This window comes from Orcinus orca, chromosome 19 (genome assembly GCF_937001465.1).
Source record: "Orcinus orca chromosome 19, mOrcOrc1.1, whole genome shotgun sequence".
Taxonomy (NCBI): Eukaryota; Metazoa; Chordata; class Mammalia; order Artiodactyla; family Delphinidae; genus Orcinus; species Orcinus orca.
In genome coordinates this window covers 45,346,111-45,366,427 of record NC_064577.1, presented here as the reverse complement: position 1 = coordinate 45,366,427, position 20,317 = coordinate 45,346,111, and the positions used below count along the sequence as shown (strand labels likewise).

The window sequence follows — 20,317 nt, the reverse complement described above, 5'->3', positions numbered from 1 at the left end:
TTGACACTCCTCCCTGCCCCCCATAATGATTTCACTACGGCTTGATTCCATTTTACACCCGGTCCCGCCCCCGCTTAGCCTGACGTCACGTGATATCGTATTTGCATACTACCTGGGACTGGGTGTAACGCTCCCCTTTTCTGCGTCTTCTCATTGGCGGCGCCGGAAAACCAGCCCTCTTCCGGACGGACCAATCAGCGGACCCTCGGACGTGGGACAGCAGGCAGGGGTGGGGTGGAGGTGGGGTCTTAGGTTGGATCGCTAGGCATATCGACCAATCGTCCTCTGGTGTGGGAAGATCAAGCCGAGGATTGGTTGGGAGGAGGGGTCTGGGGATCCGTAGGCCAATGAGGGCTCTGGGCTGAGGGGGGCCGGTCTCCACCTCCTAGGGCAGATAAGCAGCAGCAGCGGGGGTTGGGGGGCTGTGTGGGGCTCACTGTGGGGCCGAGGCAGGCCGGCAGTCAGGCGGGCGGGCGATGGCGGGGGCCGCAGTGGGCGGCAGAGGCGGAGGTGCCTGGGGGCCGGGGCGCGGAGGGGCAGGGGGGCTCCGGCGGGGCTGCTCTCCCCCAGCCCCCGCCGGCTCCCCCCGGGCTGGGCTGCAGCCGCTCAGGGCCACCGTCCCCTTCCAGCTGCAGCAGCCGCACCAGCGCCGGGACGGGGGTGGCCGCGCAGGTGAGTCGGGCGTGGAGTGGGTGCGGGGGGGTGAGGGGAGCCGTTGGGGGAGGGGGGCGCGTGACTGGGGGGAGGGGTATGGGGAGAAGTGTGAGGGGGAAGTGGATGGGGCGAAGGAAGAGCAAGGGGGTCGCGCAAAGTCTGCGAGGACGGAAGGAGCAAAAGCAAGGAGTCGTGAACGCGGAGTGCACCGCCGGGACAGAGTGTGCAAGGAGTCGGGGCCGAGAGGTGAGGGAAGGAACCTGGCAGATGGAGGCTGGCTTTGGGGGCGTAACCGAAAAGTGGGCAGAGGTGTCGTGTGGGGGTGAGTGGAAGATGCAGGGGTGGCAGCGAGGTGTGAGGAAGGAGTGAGTTGCGCGTGATGGGGGCGCCCTGTGTAGGGTTTGAGCTGGAGCGAGGAGCCGGTGGGCGCTGGATGTCTGCACGGGAAGGGGGAGGGGCATGGAGGAGAGCCCCGTGGAGCTATGTGTTAGTTCTCCAACTTGAGTTTGGCACCAGCATCCCGTTCTGCAGCTCTAGAGTTCCTTTTCCCACCACTTCACGTGGGCTTCCCTTTCTGCCACCTCCTGGAGCTGATTTCTTCTGAGCCGTTGGAATAACTTAGTTTAACGGCTTTTACTACCGTACAAACGCTCCGCTCCTATTCCCTACATTCCTTTTGGTTGGCCCAGAAGTTGTATGTTCCCAGATCACTGACCTGCTTAATATGGCTTCCAACCATTGCGTGTGTGTGTGTGTGTGTGTGTGTGTGTGTGTGTGTGTGTGTGTGTGTGTGTGTAGAACCTGAGTAGTTTGCCCCCTGCCTTTCCCTCCTCCCCCCATCAAGGCTGTTTTGTCCTGGGCATGTCAGTCAACGTGGCAGTGGGGTGAGGGCTACATTCAAGTACATTGTGGCAAATACCCACACTTTCTGAACAGCACCAAAAAGATGTCTTGATAGCAGCTTAATAATGTGGTCGATATGGGGAAACTAGGGGAGAGCAAGCTTAATCTTGCTTTCACACTCAAAGTTGTAATGGATCCCCTGCAAATGCAGGCAGTTAGGAATGGGAAAAGGAACCTACTTGCATGAGGAGGTTGGCAAGAAGTTGAAAGTGAGACTTGCATTTGATTCACACCAAATGTGAAAAGATCACTGCACACTTCCAAAGCCTCAGGGTCTACCAAACGCACAAAAGTCATGGTCCCTGCCATCTGATGGTTAATGACATTCTCTAAAGCAGAGTTTCTTGAGCTTTTTGTGATTACTAAACTTAGTTTCAGCACACCCCCTCCTGAAAGTGTAGCTGCTACGGTGCCTTCCTAGGTAGGAATGGGATTAAGAGGGTCTCTGAAGTAGAAAATCCAAGTCTGTCTGGACTTCATTGTAAATGTTAGCATTGCATCTTGGAACGCAGAAACTTGGTCAAATCTGGTAGCAAGATGGTAACCAACTAGTAAAAGTATACCTAGAATCTGTAGAGCAGGGCAATGCCCAGATAAACTCATGCCTTTCATGAACTGCTGTAAAGCAAACCAGAAGACTACAAACCTGTTGGTTTTGTTTGAGCTTCCTTGGAGTCCAGGGAAGTTAGTAGAACAGCAAGCACCTGAACCTTAGTTGCTTTTAGTAGAAATCAACAGAAAGCCTGCCTGTGTATTAGTTGGAAATCTATTAGCGGTCATATTTTAACAGCAGTTATTTTGTGTCTACTATAGAACTAATATTTAAAGGACAAACACTGGTGGACACTGTGGAAAGAAGAGTGTAGCTTTGGATGACTGGGTTCTTCACATAGCCTGTTCCTTTTTTAGGGCCAGGGAACCCAAGATACTGGTAAAAACATAGGAAGCTAGAGCTCTGCACAATTTGTTGGGTGATTTAAGGCAGATTGGGTGATCTCTTGCTTATGGATTGGGCTGATGGATTGTTTCTCCACTTATTAGTATCCCAGAGACCCTAATAAGGCACTTACCTGGTCTGTAGTGGGATTATCTATAGTTCTCAGTGAGGCAGGAGAGAGGAAAGACAGGAGGAGGAAAGAGTGGCCTGAGCCTGTGGAGTTCTTTGTGGCCAGACATTAAGGAGATGTTCCTGGCCTTTGGTTTGGGAGCACATCAGGTCTTCTGAATGTTAACTTTTACCTTTATGTGTGTTCAGATTGTTTCCATTCCTCGGCCTTGAGAAGTGGCAGAAGTGGTTTCCTTTGGGCCCATAGGATGTATGTGATAGAAGTAAAAGCCTTGCAGTCATAAACCCTTAAGAGAATGGCTTTGCGTGCCAGTTACCTGGGTGTCGAATCCTTTTACTAGCTGTGTGGCTTGGAGGAAGTTAAGTAACTTCTGTGCCTCAATATTCTCATCTGTAAAGTGTGAATAATAATATCTACATCGTAAGAATCAAATGAGTCAGTAACTATAAAGTGCTTAGAACAGTGCCTGGCAAGTAGAAGGTACTCTGAAGTGTTTGCTGCTGCTTATATTGTTGTTATTCTCTCCACCCAGCCAAGGTGAGAGCACTGTTGGCCAGAGCCCATTGCCTTTTCAGGCTTCAAAGAGCAAACCCATATTGGTCTGAAACCAGTACTGCAGGTTTCAGAATTTCAGGGCCTCCCCTTGCACTTTTATTCGCTCATCTTTTAAAATGAGCTTTCTAAACAGGGCTGTGAAACCCAACTGTTTAAAAAAGCATGTGAGCTGAGACGGAGTTTTAGGAACAATTAAGTGTCGTCACTTTCTGTTTCCCATCTCAAAGTGACGTAGTGCTCAGGGCTGTGCAGTTATCTCTCCACCACACACCCTGTTGTGTTCTTGACTAGGTATATTAGATGTTGTTTTAAAAAAAAAGAGTTATGATGTAAAGAGCAGGATTTACCTTCTGTGGCCATTTATCTGTAAGGGATGTCTTCATAAAGTGAGGAATGGCTTCATTTTTACAAGCCTGGGCGAGGGGTGTGGAAGGTAGAAGAGAGTGGAGAGAAAAATGAAGGTCAACTCTAAGATGCTAAGAGCTACTAGTGGGTAACAGAAATCCAGGATAAATTTCTTACTGCAATTTCCCCTTTAATTAAATTCTCGTTTATGTCTTTAGTCACTTGGAGGCTGCTGACTTTTATATTCTTCCAGGACCACTGATGATGGACAAAACGGGGCTAGGAGGTGAATTGTTCTGGGTTCCAGTCTTACCTATTCTGTTCAGTGTCTCCATATCCATGTCCAGAAGCTAATGTTCAATACAGCTTTGCAAGTTCTTCTCTAGTGGACCAGCCCCACTGGCCAGCTGGGTGCTGGGGGAGTCCAGTGCCTCCTCTGCCCACCAGACTCTTCTTAAACCGGGGTTTGGCATTATGGCCTGCAGACCAAATCCAAGCCTCTGCCTGTTTTCGTAAATAAAGGTTTATTGGAACACATGGAGCCCTGCTCCTTCATTTAGGTATTGACTGTGGCTGCTTCTGCACACTGACAGAATTTGAGTAGTTGCGCACAATGACAGAGTTGAGTAGTTGTGATAGAGACGGAATAGCCCACAAAACCTAAAATATTTACTACATGACACTTTTCAGAAAAAAATTGGCCTACTCGTTGTCTTCAACGATGTTCCTGACCAATACTCCTATTAAAAAGATGAGTTTCAAATGTGTGTAGTTACACCTCTGCAGAAAATCCTAAGGGGGTAAAGAAAACTAAGAAGCCTGTATCCCCACTCATATTTTAGGGAAAAAGAAAGGGGGATCATCAGCTTCCAGTCAGTTCTCAATCTTTATAGAAGATCAGCACATGTGAATCCATGCTGCCCACCCCCACCCTTGTCAGGTGACATGTGTTCGGTAGATATAAACTAGTTTAGATTTACATAAAAGCTTAACTGTTAGGCAAATTTGCATCTCCTCCCCTCTTACCCTCCTTCCAAATCTAACAACCCACAACTGCAGTGAACATATTTCAAAATCAGTTGGAAATTACTTTAGGCTTATCTCCTGTTTTGGATTTTTCTCCTTACCTTTTATTTTTCTGAACAGATCATTGAGAGCTGGTGGTAGTCATGGCTGCCCTCAAGTACTGACTTCCTCACAGGGACATAGGAAGGGTTTATTTCAAATGTCCATTAGGTTCTCCAGGATGGTTGTCTCAATGAATGTAAGGCAGCATTGTTACTAAATGCTATTGGTAATTATTAAACTCCTTTCCTTGCAGTGCTCTTGTAAACTTAGTCCTTAGGGGATGGGTGTTTCGAGAGGTATGGAACCACATAAAGGAGGTTGCTTATTAGAAGCTCTGAGACGAAGCCCTCATCAAACCATGGTCCTTGGTTTGAAACAGCCTGGAGATTAGAATAGAGTGTAATTTTTCTATGCCACGGAGCCATCTTGCTATAATGAAGCTTGGGCTGCAGTTAAAATCCTTTAAGAGCTACAATTGTGCTTTGAAAACCTGTGATTGAGGCAGCTTCTGTTTGGGAGGCATCAAACACCAGGCACTTCCCAGCCTGACACTGCTAGCTTGCTTTTGACAGCTTTGCTAGCACTAGGCACATGGTCAGCAAAATGCCCTGCTGAAATATCTGACTCTTAAATGTTATCACCAATGATGGCATCTTGAAACTGGGGGCTAAGATGCCTAACTACTTTATCTTTTTGGTACCCAAAGGAGAGTGCGTCCATGTGTTCTTCAGTATTTTGGACAGTAAGGGATTATACATACGGAAGCTCTCCACAGGTCACATAGAGCGAGGATTTTTTAAACCATTTGAGGTCAAATGGAGAAGGGCTGAGAACAACAGTGGGGTGTGGCTGTAAGAGGGCATTGTTCTCTCTGGTTCTAGATATAGATTGTCCTCTAGAAAATTTGAGGCGGGATTGATTGCAAAATTTTCATAGTTGTGGTGGCAATATGAGCGTTGCCAAAGTGGTTGGTGGGCTTTAATAGCCAGAGAACACTTTACCTTCATTTTCTGCTAGTTTATAATGAATGATGTGATGGGCACCAAGGCCACACTATTCCTTGGCTCTTTTTTTTTTTTTAATCTATTTATTTTATTTGTTTTAGTTTTGGCTGTGTTGGGTCTTCGTTGCTGCGCACAGGCTTTTCTCTAGTTGTGGCGAGCTACTCTTGGTTGCAGTGCGTGGGCTTTTCATTGCGGTGGCTTCTCGTTGTGGAGCATGGGCTCTAAGCATACGGGCTTCAGTAGTTGTGGCACACGGGCTCAGTAGTTGTATCTCATGAGCTCTAGAGCACAGGCTCAGTAGTTGTGGCACACGGGCTTAGTTGCTCCGTGGCATGTGGATCTTCCCGGGCCAGGGCTCGAACCCGTGTCCCCTGCATTGGCAGGTGGATTCTTAACCACTGCGCCACCAGGGAATCTTAATGGAGCATCATCCTCTGGATTCTTACAGCTCTCACATAGAGCCTTGGTGCCAAAGGATTCAGACTTTAGGGTGTGACATATTCTGGGGGCAGGCCTGGTTTTTGAGTTCTTATTGACACTATCATATATATCAAATGCTATATGACAGTAGCTCAAATGCTTTACTAGACTTACCTGGGCTTACTCTTATTCCACAGGCAGCTTGGAGCCCTTTGAAAAGGCTGGAAGGGAAAACCTTGTGTTTCCTTCCCGTTTCAGAGTGAAGGTGGGTGACCACCAGCAAGTTAGTTTAGTGAGACTGGACTGTCTCTTCGTGAGTTAGTAAGTTTTATCCCCCTCTGAGATGGATAGAAGAGGGAGCAGGGAAGAGTGGAAGCAAAGCAAAGTTGAGTGGGGAATCTGGTCAACTTTCCACCTCTGCCTGAGTTGAGTCTTCACAGAGGGCTCCATTATTTGGTTTGCTGGTTTATGAATTAACCAAACATTAGCCAAATCTAGTCACATTGTTGGGTCCAAAACAAATCCTGATCTCAGAGAGAAAAGCGTTTTGGATTATATTTGAAGCTGTAAATTATCTGTTTCCAGTTCCTCTCCAGTTGTGTGGAGCTTGTGAAGGGGCTCTTGTTCTTGGGAACAGCTGTCTGGTGGGAAGCTCTGCACAGCTGGCTGCTCTCACCCAGGATTCAAGCTCATGGTCCTCAGTGAACCTCCTGGTTTTGAAAACTCTTCCTGGCACTTTGTTTTCTCCTCCACACTTTTCCTCAGGGTCGCTACAAAGCTGAATGCCCAGCTTGGAGTCATTTAAATGTTTATTCTTAGGCCCTGAGTACGCCTCAATCGAATTTTACTGTGTGGGAGCACCACAGCCAATCAAGGGTGGCTTCAACGAACTTAAAAGAATGCTATCAAAGTATTTCATAATAGAAAAACTTACAACTCCAGCCCCTGGGGAACCTGGAACTGAAGTCTGGACTGTGTGCAGACACTTAACCTGCCCTGCTCTTGAGCCCCAGACAGCTGACACCAGGGGTGGCGAGTGCCTTGGGCTCAGCTCTGCCTGCACATTCTAAAAGGGGGGAGGTTGGGGGAGGCCTGGGAAGACTCCTCCGGGGGCTTTGGTCGACCTGAAGCGGCAGGCTTCAGGGGTGAGGGAGTTTTCTCTCAGAGCCTGCCTGAATGTGGCTTCTTAGAGTTGGGCAGTATTTGGCAGGCAGAGTGATAAGTTTGGGGTGTCTCTTCTCTGACCCTGTACTCCCTATCTTGCAAATGGTGGGTGGCTTTTCCGGGGGGAGCTTTGTTAATGAGCGTAGGTCTAGATTACCACCTGCTCTGCCGCTTGCATCCCTCATCATCTGATCCTAAATGAAAACATGCAGGAGAGCATGGAGGTCTAACCTCCTCAAGAGGCAGAGGTAGGATTAAACATACAACTCTAAAAGCAAATTACTAACATGTGCACCAGTGAATAAAAGATAAATTCAAGCTGGAGGAGGTATAGAGTGAAGGAATATTCAGTGTTAGTTAGGGTTAATTAGAGAATTACTGAGATGTCTCTAGTAGGCTTTTTTTTTTAATTGGCCAGTATATTATTCTCCCTACCATTAAATTAAATTTTTACTCTCTCCCTTCCCTTTTGAAAGTGGCACTGGTGTGTCCTTGTTTAGTCAGCTGTGTACTTTAACTTTCTCAGGTCTCTTTAGTCCCTTCTGCCCCATGCTGGAAATTGTGTGCCTGCCTTTTTAAAAGGTAGGCACCTCATGTTTCAAGTTCAAGTGCAATGGAACTCACCCTGCAGCTTGAACAGATTTGAGTGTTTTTGCAGAGGGAGGGCCAGGGCAGATGGGGATTGTTGTGCTCAATAAATGCTTGTTGGATGGAGTTGCTGGAAAGGCAGCAGGGGTGGGGAGAGTGAACCACACTTCCCCAGGCTCATTTGAAATGGTTTTTTCCACTTCTGGCCCCCACACTCTGTGCCCCCTTTATAATACCCCTCTTTAGCTACTTACAAGGCCCCCCCACCCTGCCCGAAGTGTTAGTGTTCTCTCTTCAAATCACTGGTCTCCCATTCATCCTGGTCATTGGGCTCGAAGCCCAGCTGGTGGCGAAGACGTGGCATTTCCATGGATGTCTTCGCTAGGCCTGTAGGTTCTGTTCGCCGCACACTTAAAGCCAGAGGGTGAGCTTGGGCCGTTAGTTACCAGGTTGATCCATGGAAACAGCCAATGTTTAGGATTTTGTTGTGATTTTGTAAAAGAGCCAGAAGACCTGGCTTTAGGCTTATATGTGGATATGGGTGAGAGGCCAAGGAGACAGATGAATGCGGGATGTTCTTTCACTCCAGGTAGATTTGCACCAAATTCCTAGTAGTGCTATAATGTATAGCAAAGGAAAGCAGGAAAACAAAATCTGAATTAGCAGCTTTTCTAGACCAGGGTGCAGAATTGCCTATTGGCTTTAGGGTGGTTTTAGAGGTATGATCAGGCAGGAAGCCCCCCTTCCCAAGCCAGGCACCATCCTTTATATGAAGCACTGCTGATTCCTCTTCTCTTTTCCCCACCAAATGGGGGAAATGCTGGCAAGAGATGCTCACTGTCATTCCCCAGGCCCTGATACCTACACTGTCATCCATGGAGCCTGTGTTCCCCTGCCAACCACGGGCCTGGTGGCTTAGTCAAAATGGTTTTATAAACCTGCTCAGTTGTGGGTAACTTTGAACAGAATGAAAATGTGATTGCAAGGAAAGAAAGGCAGCTTCTCTTCCCTCCTCCCCCCTTCTCTCCCCAACCTGCCACACTGCCTTCCTCCTCCCCCCTTCTCTCCCCAACCTGCCACACTGCCTTCCCTTTAAGAGTTTTCTGTGCTCTATGCGTGTTTGATCGCCCACACGGCTTTGAGAGAGCTGCGGCTGATAACACATGCGCTCCCTGCCCTACACCTGCAAGCTGGCTGAGAACCTGACGCCCAGCCCCTATTTGGGGATTGTCTTTGTAACTCATGCCCATCAGATATGACACACAAATTGGAGTTGAGGGTGGAGTGGATAGCATTTGGCATGACAGAGGGGATGCAACCAGAGAGCTTTCACAATATCATGTCGTCTGGATTTCGAAGTTGGGGAGAGGAGGCCCACGTGAGGCCATCCATGTGGTATGTGCACATCTTAATGCTGAAGGCAGCCCCTGGGCTCTTTCTCATTAGAACCGTAATCCTGGGGAGTTTTGTGTTCACAGGAGAAGTCTAAAGCAGCTGCTTCTGTGGAAAGGAAGAGTCTGTGGATCCCAACCCTGGAAGGCCCCAAAATTCATCTGCATTTTTCAGGGAAGCTGAGAGTGTGGATAGTGTTAGTTTTGACAACGCGTTCTGCGTGTTTAGCTCTTTGTTGCTCGCAGTCGGTACCCTGGAACGTTTCTCATTCAACCTTGCCACAGTCCTGCAGGTGCAGGTGGCATTTGCTTGTTTTTGCAGATAAGGAAACTGAGGCCCCGAGAGGAAGTGACTTGCCCAAGACCATGTGACTAATAACGCCCTTTTGCTCCTGATCCAGGGCTCTTCCCACATATGTGTGCAGAGTCTGTGGGGAATTTCTCCTCAGGCTGGCATCCTCTGCTGCCTGCCTAGCACACACCCGGCCTATTTCCCTTCTGCTTATATACCTGTATTCCAGGAGCAAAACTTCATTTGTTTAACTGACCAGAAGAGAATTGGAGAGGAAAATGGGCTGCAGAGAAGTCTGTTTGTTCCTTCAGCACCCCATAAGTAACTATCCACTTGGTTCAGCTGATTGGAGGGTGATGGTTATTACATTATATGTGTGATGTGGTGACAGCTTTTGAGTGTTTCCAACTGGTTGTAGATATGCAATTTCCACGTGGAATGAGAAGCTAACCAGGGACAGCTAGGGCCCAGGAAGCAGGGTTTTCCTGCCTCGGTGGGGTCATGGTCATGGTTACTGAGCTTGGGGCCATGTCAGGGAGATACTCTTAAGATGGAGCTTACAGGAAAGGGTGTTTTTCTTCTGTGTGACTATGTGGAACCCCCCAAAAGCACTCAGGAGTAAATGTGGGTGGTGCATTTCTGTGGTGGGGGGGGCTAGGTGCAGGTGGCATTGTGTCATAGGTGACACTTTAGTCCTCCATGTAGGGGATGGCTGGTCCAGACCTCTCCCACCCCTGCCATACTCTGCCTGGGCGTGTCTCCCTCTCCTAGCTTTAGGTTAACTGGGAGTGGAGTCGTTGTGATACGTGATAGTGCCTTTATGAGACAAGTGTGTGCCCACTAAGGGGACCAGAAGGGACTTGAACTCAGGAGAAAGTTCCAACTAGGGACGTGGTGTCATGGAGAAGTGCCTGACCTGCTTCATAGAGAGGGTTATGGACAGCTTTTACCTCCTTATTTCTCTTACAAAACCAGATTTCGTGTAGAATTCTTGAATATTCTAATAACCATATGCTTATGTGGAACCTTCCTTTCCCAGTTATTTCCCAACTGCATGAGGTAAAGCCCCATTATAACAAATATTATAAAAATGATTCTACATAATAAAGCTATTTCCATGCTTCATCTAAATGCTTTTATTGTTGTTTTTTGTGGTTTTTCTTGTTCAGAGGAAAAGAGTGACCAACTACCTTATGTAACAAGTACTTTTCCTGGTCCCTGTCCGTGTACTCGTTCATCTCTAAATCAGAACACTCGAGGGCTTGCTGTTTGCATTGGAGGCAGGGAGCGGGTAGCAGGGCTGTGGACCCATCACCAAGTAGCACGGCCCCCTTACTTTCTTTTCGCCTCGAACCTCCCCCCCTCCTGTCCCTCCTGATCGTTTACAGACAGACCACCACACAAACCCCAACAAAGGACAGTATGTGTATGTATCTGGATGTGAGCGTCTGTGTGTGTGTCTTGAGTGTGAATGTGTGGGTGCTGGGTGTGAATGTAGGGGAGAGCATGTGTATGAGTGTGTATGTGAGGAAAAGTGCATGTGAAAGAAAGCAAATGATAAAGCAAATGGGTCAAATGTTTAAGAATAGGCAAATCTGGGTAGAGGGCATATGGGTGTTCTGGGTACTGGTCTTATTCTTACATCTATATGTTTGAAATTATTTCCAAATAAAAAGTTTTAAAAAATGAATATACGCTAGACTAATTTGACTGTACCAGGAGGTCTTTAAAGTTTCTTCTATCATCCTTATAACATCTCTTATTCTCCCCATTTAACAGAAAGAACAACCGAAGCCCAGAGAAGTTAAGTGACTCGTCTTGAGTTCATGTAGCACACTGAGGCGGAGGCAGGATTTGGGCCCAGGTATTGACTGTTATAGTAGGAGACTGCAGCTTGTCCCTGCTGCTCGAGCTGGACAAGGTTGGCATCAGATTCTGAGAACCATTGGGCACCTGCGGCCGTGTGTCTGAGCCCAGTCCGTGCCCCACATTGACCCAGCAGCGGGGTTAGCAGGGTTGCAGCAGGCTGCTGATCCACACTGAGCATGTTCAGGATGTCCAGGTACCTTCTAGGGAAGCCTGCTTCCTCATTCTGAGAAAACTCTCACTCTGCTCTTCACTCAACTCTCTTCATTTTCTTAAAATACATGAAATCGGAAGACTCTCATGTGCCAGAGCCATAGACTAATACTACTTCGCATTTTTATGGTAGAGATCCAAGGGGAAAAGGAGTCGAGTTTTGTCTAGAAAGCAATGTCAGGTTATGGGCCAGGCCAGACAGCTTTTTTGCCTGTGTACCAGTCGGTCTGTTGTGCCCACCGCCTTGTGAATGTACAGGAGCCTGCGGAGTTACAACTTCATACACAAAGGGAGGGCTTCACTCTTTGTCAATGAAAACTTTCCACTAACCGCAGGGCCCCAGAAGGGGTGGATCTGGTAATCACCGCTAAGCAGAGTTAGAGGTTCAGACACTACTGTTTGTTCCCAGCCCCTATTCTCTCCCTCCAAACTGCATGCTCTGCATCTATCTGTGCTCCTTGAAGGCACTAGAATTATTCCTGACATTTTTGCTTACTGACATTTCCCACCAGCTTCCAGAATTGGGGTAAGTGAATGAGTCTGACTCTACTTCTTAACATAGAAAAAACAGTTTTTGGAGAATCTTTACTATGTGTCCTTTATCTAAAATGCCTCCCTGCAGCCGCCCTAGAATGTGAGACTGTGGTTAAGTTAGCATCAAAGGATTTTTTCATGGATTCCAGCCAGTTCTGTGAAATAGACCCATGAGCATTTACTATATTATTACACCAGTTTATACAGTTAGATTGTTTGTCCTTAAGCAGTTATCAAGCTATATAGGCTGTCTCCAGTATTCTCTTGGCTCTGTCCCACTCCAAAATCAGCGCCCGGTGGATGGCATCCAGAATCCGGACAGGTTGCAGGAGGATGAGAAAAGGCTGCCCCCAAGTCTTACTGGGTTGTCTGCAGTGTAGAGGTCTGTGTTAGAGCTGCCGTGCAAATGGCCAGAGCTGTCTGTTTGGAGGGGACTGGGACCACTGCGCTTTCCCTTCCAGTTCTTAGAGGCATGGATGGGGTGTCTTGGTAATTAACACCCCAGACTGTTTCCCTGGATCATATTCTCCTCTTGCTTCAGGAGGATAAGCCTTTTCTTTACCTGACTTATAAAAGAAGGTGTCATTACTATTAAGCAGCTTTTGATTTAAGAGCAGATACAAAGCCCATTGTAAAAGGGGAAGATGGTGTAACTCACCATCCAGTGGTATGTGTTGCCATGTTCTCCTTTGTGCCTGGAAGCACATGTGGAGAGGTGACCTGACAAGCATCCTTCTGTTATGAAGTTATCATTGGTCTCAGGCAGACATTGAGGGTAGGAAAAATCTTCCCAAGGTCATACCTTTCAAGGCTCTTTCTAGAGGGACCATCTAATTTGTGTTTCAGACAAGGTTTACCCTGGAGGCACTATATGGCCTTTGAGCCTCCCTTAGGAGATCTGAGCAACCAGCAAGACCAGGGCTTTAGAGCAGGGGCTGCCCTGGAATGTTGCCCGGCACACACTGGGGTTTTTCTACCAGGCCCAGCCTGGGAATTTGCCTGGGATTTGGGGTCAGGGTGGATCAGTTCCAGAATGCCAGGGGCCAGGTAGGGAATCACTAGGTGGGATGTAGTGGTCTCTCAGGTATTTCCTTTTTGAAACTGGGGACGCAGTAGAAGTTAAGAGATGGACATAACCAGAGAAGATTTTGCAAGTGGGACAAAATGATCCACGCAGGTTTTCAAAGCTTTGAGGGTTGTGCAGAGTTAACCCTAATAAGATTTTAGACCCTGAAGGCAAGGCAAGTTCTGTGACTATACCTTCATGGCCCTGAGGGACATAACTGTGTAACTGCTCCTTTAAGCCCCCCTCCCCACCCCCCAGCCCAGAGCAAAATGAACCAGAGCAGAGGTCCTGACAGACCTACTGAGGTGTAGCAAGTGAGCAAACCTGCCCTCTGAGCTCTGATGTCTACTCGGCAGTTACCACGTGACCAGCCCTTCTGCCTGTGGCGAGCCACAGGTAAATTGAGCACTATTTATACTCTCCTGCTTGGGTGAGGAAGTTTGAGAGATGGTCTGGGAGCGCACAACACAGCTGTCTGATCAGCCTAGGTAAGGCATATCTCCTTTTGACTTGGTGCCTTTTTTTCCCCCTTAACTAATTTTGCCCCGGATAACAGCATGGGCTCTGGGGCTTTCAATTTAGCTGAATTGGTCAGTAGCCATCTCTTATTTACCCTTTAATAGTTGGAGAATTCTAGAACTAGAGGAGGCTCAAACTCTCTACGTACAACCTTCTGCCTTCTGGTGGGTGAATATTGAGACCTCTGGGGGCATGTAATGATCTCTCCCTGGAGCTGTTCAGGGGCAGACTCTACAATCTCCCTCATTCATTCTGATGAGCAGGAAGTTCTTCCTTTTATCTAGCTGGAATCTCTCCTATTCTAATTAAGTCTCTTCTGCCCTTCCTTTTTACGCTCATGCAGAAGAAGACATAAATTCTAATTCACTTCATCTTCCTCTTGGGATCTAGCTACCTTCGCTTTAGCTATTTTTACCCATCTTCCCTGGGATCTCACTGGTTTCTACGTTCCTGTAATGAATGAGCAAATGGATGCCCAGGGTAACTTGGTGGGGCATATCTGAGGTTATATCCAACTCCAACTGTGTTTCTGGATCATAGGAACTCTTTAATTCTTTGCACAATCTGGGTCTTTCTCCTGGGATGACATACCACTTTTTTTTTTTCTTTTAGTATTTTTGGCTGCATTGGGTCTTAGTTGCCGCGTGCAGCCTTTTTCTAGTTGTGCCGAGTGGGGGCTACTCTTCATTGCAGTGCGCGGGCATCTCATTGCAATGACTTATGTTGCTGCAGAGCCTGGGCTCTAGGCACGCAGGCTTCAGTAGTTGTGGCGTGTGGGCTCAGTAGTTGTGGCTCACGGGCTCTAGAGCACAGGCTCAGTAGTTGTGGCGCACGGGCTTAGTTGCTCCGCGGCTTGTGGGATCTTTCTGGACCAGGGCTCGAACCCGTGACCCCTGCATTGGCAGGCAGATTCTTAACCACTGTGCCACCAGGGAAGCCCGACATGCCACTTCTTTTTTTTTTTTTTTTTTTTTTGCCACTTCTTAATTTAAAGTCTCCTTCCCTTAGTATCTTTATTCTACCTTGTACTGATTTACATCCTTCAATTCCTTGCCTCCTAGTAAGCCTCATTGACTGTTTCATTTCTTCTTGCCCACCTTCTCTTTCCCCAAATTAGAAGACCAGAACAGTGAACCAATTGAATTTGACTAAAACCTGCCAAGATTGAACTGCTAAACAGCTTAGATCCTTGCTAAGGAGTAAAGTTAATTCTGTCTTCCCAAATTCCAAATTAAGCCAGTTCTTTTTTTTTTCCCTCACAGCTTTATCTTGGAAAGTTTTAAACCTGCAGAAAAGTTGTAAGCCCAGTACACATCCATTTATCTTTCACCTTAGACTCATTGATAACTTTCGGCCACAATTGTCTAATCTCTCTTCCCTTCTTGTGTGTATTATGTATATGTGTGTCTCGACATATACATATGTGCATCCATAGGCACTTTTTCTGGTGAACTGTTTGAAAACAAGTTGTGAATATCTTGACACTTTGCCCGTTACTTCAAGGGCATCTCCTGAGAATAAGACCATTCTTCTACATAATGATAGTATCATTATTACACATAAGGAAACTATAATTCCATATTATCTAATATCCAGTTCATTTTCAGATTTCCTCTTTGTGGCTTTTTTGTTTTTATTTTTGATCCAGGGTCCAGTCAAGGTTCTCATTTGGTTATGTCTTTAAAAAAATCTGTTTAAAATTCCCCTCCAATCCCTGTCTTTTTGTTTTCAGGTTTTTTGATTACTGACTTATTGAAAGTGTGGACAGCCTTCTAGCTGTCCCACATTCTGGAGTTTTGTGACTGTTCCCTTTCAATGGCACTTGACTTGTTCCTCCATCTCCTGTATTTCCTGCAAGTGGGAAGTTAAGTCTGGGGCCCAATTCGATTCAGGTAAAACATCTTGGGCATGAACATTTCGTGGGTGAAGCTGTGTACTTCATAATACATTGCTTCAGGAGGTACACAGTGTCAGAATGTCCATCACTACTAATGCTAAGTTTGATCATTTGAGGTGGTGACAACCAGATTTCCCTTTGTAAAAGTACATTATTCTCTTATATGTGGTACATTATGTAAGTGTTCTGTTCCCCACAGTGTTTCTCCCAGTTGTTTTGGCATCCATTGCTGACTCCTCCTGACTGAGCTGTTACTTTGGGAGCTGCATAAAGCCAGTTCTAAACTAACACTGAAGGACATGAGTATTGATGTGAGTTCTAAAGAGGAGTAAAAAAATTTTCTTTGGGCTTTTAGAATCATTGGCGGGAAGGCAGCAAAATGAGGCCATCAAATTCTGTCAAACTCTAGGTATTCACACATATGTTGCTGTCTGGCAGTTTACGTAAGGTCAGGGAGAAGGCAGGCTGGATGAAGCTAAAAATAAGTCATGGTTTGTTCACAAAGCAGAAATTATTTTGACTATTTGAACATGATCTATAATTCTATTCTTATTTCCTTTTTTTCTTTCACTCGATTTCCACTGTCCTCACTAGAAAAGGGATCCCTCCTTTTTAATTGTCTTCCTCCACTTGCCCTACATGCCCAGTGGGTAAAACAGTGTCCCCGAGACCCAGGTCTGATTGTGCTGGTTCCCAGTAGGGAAAATAATAGAACTCTTCCAGTCCGTGGGGAAGTTCCTGAACCAAGGCAGCCAGACAGTCATGACAGTTGAGTCTGACAATGAAACACAAGGGGGGAAATGCACTTTGAAAGTCTTCTGTGGGGGAAGAAAGGCCTGTGTCTCAAGTTGCTCTGTGGCGTTGGAGAAATCAGTTCACCTGTCTACACGAGGGTGTTCCTGGGCTCCCACCCAGAGAATCCCTGAGAGTGTGTGGGGCGCACACATTCAGAACAAAAATCAGAGTAGGGTTTCAATCACAGTTGTCCTCTCACAGGATTTACTGTAGATGAGCCTCCCCAATCTCTGGTTCTTCCTTCACCTCTTTTATCTTTAAAGAGCTAAGTGGACATCATGATTTCTCCTCTACTTGATAAGAATCAGATTGTCGTCTGAAGTGAAGATACTGAAGGGTTTATGCCTGTCCTCTGAGTTTATAGCCACCCAGAAATTCATCCCTCCCAGGTAGCCAGGCGGTGAGGATTGCTGTTAGATGGAGAAGGCTAGGCTATGGCTACTTATGCTGTTCTTAACAAAGGCCAAATAGATCCCAAAGGAAAGCATGCTCCAATCAGTGACTGCTAGTATCTTGTCCTGTTTTAAGAATGTTGAAATCCTTCAGAACTCCTCTTCATAGAATTCAGATAAAAGGTGAAAAGTTCACACCACTTCCTTTCTTTCGAACTGCAGCTTCTTGAGAATTGAACAAATGTCTAAGTAACTGCTGTCTACTCTTCATACGCGCGCACACACACACACACGTACGCTTTGGGATCACCCTTTCCCTCCTTGCTGATAAGAAGAGTTAGGGTGTTCCTCATTTTTTCCCCATAGTGACCCCTCCAAATGGGTTTCTCCTGACCCTTCTCTCCAGCTGCCCATGGATGTGGTCTGCATCCTGGGGAGTCAGACACACAGCAAGAAAAGGTTTCACCTGAGCTACACACTTAAATATGGAGACAGTATTAAATACAGAGTTAATATTAAATATGGAGTTAGTATTAAATATGGAGTTAGTATTAAGGTCCTGGCTGAGAAGTTTTTCATGTGTATACAAATATCACTTTTTTTTTTCTCTTTAGGTAAGCCTTCTTGGTAAGGGAAATGTGCTGTTACTCCTTTTTTCTTCCTTCTTTTTAATCTCACTTCTTTAGTTTCTTCTCCCTGTTATGATTGAAATGAGCTATTGCTTGGGTTTGAAAGAAGTGTTTAAAGCCCCAGGTTTAATTTTCCCAGCTGGGATGGATGGGGTCTCCTTGGGCTTTCCAAGGAGGGCTTCTAACTCTTGTACAGTCATATTGAGGATTTCGGTTTGACCACAGCTTCCCTCCAAAACCCACATGTCCCTGAGTTAAGCAGTTAAGCGGCGCAGGACCGCAAGCAGCTCAGAAGACTGCCTGCACTGTTTAATCCCAGCACACATACTGAAATGGAAAAGTAATCCCTGTGAAGCTGTGAGGAGGAACTTCCCCTACTTACTGCAAATCTGGTATTGGGGAATATTTAGAAATTCTGCATCCCTGTTTTACTTTGCTCCCCTCCAGGTTATCATTCCCCCCGCCTCCCCCACCCCCAACAAAAGTGCTGCATCACAGCTAGGAGACGGGACAGGACAGGGCCTGCTCCCTCAGTGTCTAACCGTCTGCCCTGCCTCAGCCTCCTGGGTGGCCCTTTCCCTGCCTACTTCTCCTGAAGTGAAGATCAGTGGCTGAAAAAAGCATATTGTTAGAAAAACGTGTAATAAGATCTCATTTTATTAAAAATACATATGCACACATAGGTGCACAGGGAGAGATCAGGAAGGATGTGCAGAATGGTGATTTCTGAGTGGTGGCATGCATCGTTTTTATTTTTCAGTTTTTGCTAATCTGCATTTTTAAATTTTCCTTTAACTTCCTCCTGTCTATGTACAGCTTCTGTTATAATGAGAGTTATTTTAAAGAGGGAAGGCAAGAAGATTAGTGCTAATAATGGCTCAAAGCCCAGTGACATGAGAAAGTGACTGGTAACTTGTTTGCTGAGCCTGCCAGTTGCTGAGTTTTTGCCACCTGTGAAATCTCATTGGCTGTCTCTCTTCTTCCTTCTGTAGTCCTTCTTGGGTATTTTGCGGTCACTCAGCCTCAAGCTAATGGAGGATGGGTGGAGAGTAGCCTTGTCTGGTTTCCCAGGTTTCTCTCTACTGCATTGCCCCAAAGATAGTAAAGTAAGTGAAGTAGCCCCCCTAGATTCCCAGCCAGGACCCTCTGGTCAGCGGCTGGTCTCTCCTTGTAAGCTGCTAAGCCTCCACCCCACAGTCTATCTCTGGCCAAGTTGAGAAGGGCAGCCACAGATGCCTCACTTCCTGTGTCGTCTGCTGCCTTCCTCCTTTCCCTGACCCCTCCTAAGAGCTGTCGCCCTCCTCCTTCGGGTTCCCGCAGTGGGGGTTTGCTGGTGTGGTCAGGCCTGAGCTGATTTCCAGCCAGGAATATGAGGGAACAGCAGAGACCAAATGGTGGTCCTTCTGAAGAGTCAGTGGCTGGAGGAATCCCCTGGAGGTTGAGCTGGCAGCCTGGCCCTTGGGGCTCGTATCGGCCTGCCCCACTTCAGCTTGGTCAGCAGCTTCTTGTCCTGCTCCTCCTGTGTCTGCAGTGCCTATCACAGGGCTGGTTTGTGGTGGGCACCCAGAACCTGCTACTGAAGGAATCAGTCAGTCTACTGTGGTGTGCCAGGCCCCTCGTCAGCTGTTTGTGTGTTTCTGCCCTATTCACTGTCCCCCAAGGTGCAGCAGACACTTGACCGCTGGTCCACTCCACTCAGAGCCTGCTCTCCCCAAAGCCATACAAATGTAGCAGTTGGGAGACAGGGCCAAGTGGCTCCGGAAGATAGCACCTAAGGCTTCTTATCTCTGGTGTGTGCTGTTTTGTTTTGTGTTTTCCATTTGCCGTTGCCCAAGAACCAAAGCATCCTCCACTGCTCAGCTGTATGGTGAAATGGCCTGGCCCTGTGCCAGGGAGCTTCGCCAGGTGGTTGGGCTGTGGAGGCTGCTGCATGCGATGGGCCGATAATACCCCACAGCGCTGTAAACAGGACACCCCACCCTCCCGCAGCCACCCAGCCAGGGCCCCGCAACTTGCTGCTTTGTCTTGGCCTGTCATGATAGGAGCGTCTCTTCTCAGACAGGGCAGCCAATTGTCCTGTTTCCCAAATCTGAGAGGGGTACTTTCCAGAAATGAAACCAGTTCATCTTCCGACCACAAGCAACCGTTGTGACTTCTCAACACTTCTCCTTTAACCATAATCACACAATTGCAGGGCAGAACCCCATCCCCAGATCTTTCCGGTGGGTGCACCCATGAGGGAGGGATAAGCCCAGGAGCCCCTATTTCAACTGCACTCACTTGTGAGATTTCTTAGAGGATGTTCCCGACTGAGGGAGGTCTCGGTGCTGACAGCGCTGCTGATGCCCACGCCTCCCAGCGGCTCTCTTTCGCCTGCATCATTCACTCTGGGTGCTCTCCTGGCTGGGTTAGACCAACACTAGGAAAGGAAAGGGCTCTGACTGAAGCTGTGGGCCTTCCCAGGGGACAGTGGTGGCTGGAACTCACCCTGCATGTCTCCTCTTCCTTCCCCACCCACACCTTCAGTCCTAAAAGATTGTGGTGTGGGGAGGGGCTGACTGATTGGTAATTGGTAATTGGTTTGACATGATCTATCTAATGAAGACTTTAAAGCCTTTTTGCATCTCATCTTTCGTTGTTTACAGCGTCCCTGAGAGGTAACTGAGGCTGGGACTGTGCTCCTGCCTGCCCGATGGGAGAGCAGGCCTGGTGAGGGGGGAGGGCATGAGGTGTGGGCTGCAGTCACGCCACAGTGAGGGCAGAGCTGCAGTCAGAACCAGATCCCTCACACCTGAGCCCCTCCCAGATATTCGGGGGCCACACTGCTCCAGCCTGTGGCCCCTTCGAGAATGGCACAGAACATGTCAATGTCTGGCTTTGGCTTCAGTTTGTGTTGCGTTTGGAGGGAACCTTGGTTTCGCCCTTAATCAATTCTGGTGCCCAAATTAGCAGGTC

The 20,317-nt window shown here is 47.4% G+C and overlaps 1 protein-coding gene across 8 annotated transcripts in view; it reads left to right on the top strand.

Moving 5' to 3' along the window:
- The first annotated feature begins 403 nt into the window (after positions 1-403).
- FAM117A (family with sequence similarity 117 member A) overlaps positions 404-20,317 on the top strand; it is a 43,006-nt gene continuing 23,092 nt past the window's right edge. For 2 of the 8 annotated variants that reach the window (XM_033410919.2, XM_049701508.1), the window contains exon 1: positions 753-900. Coding sequence is in view for 3 of the 8 variants with exons in the window: in XM_049701508.1 (XP_049557465.1) it covers positions 778-900 (123 nt within the window). In the remaining 5 variants the exon portion in view is untranslated. Of the gene's footprint in view, positions 673-752; positions 901-11,230; positions 11,316-15,429; positions 15,542-20,317 lie in introns of those variants that run through there. The other 6 variants (XM_049701511.1, XM_049701510.1, XM_004282640.2 and 3 more) reach the window with 6 other exon arrangements.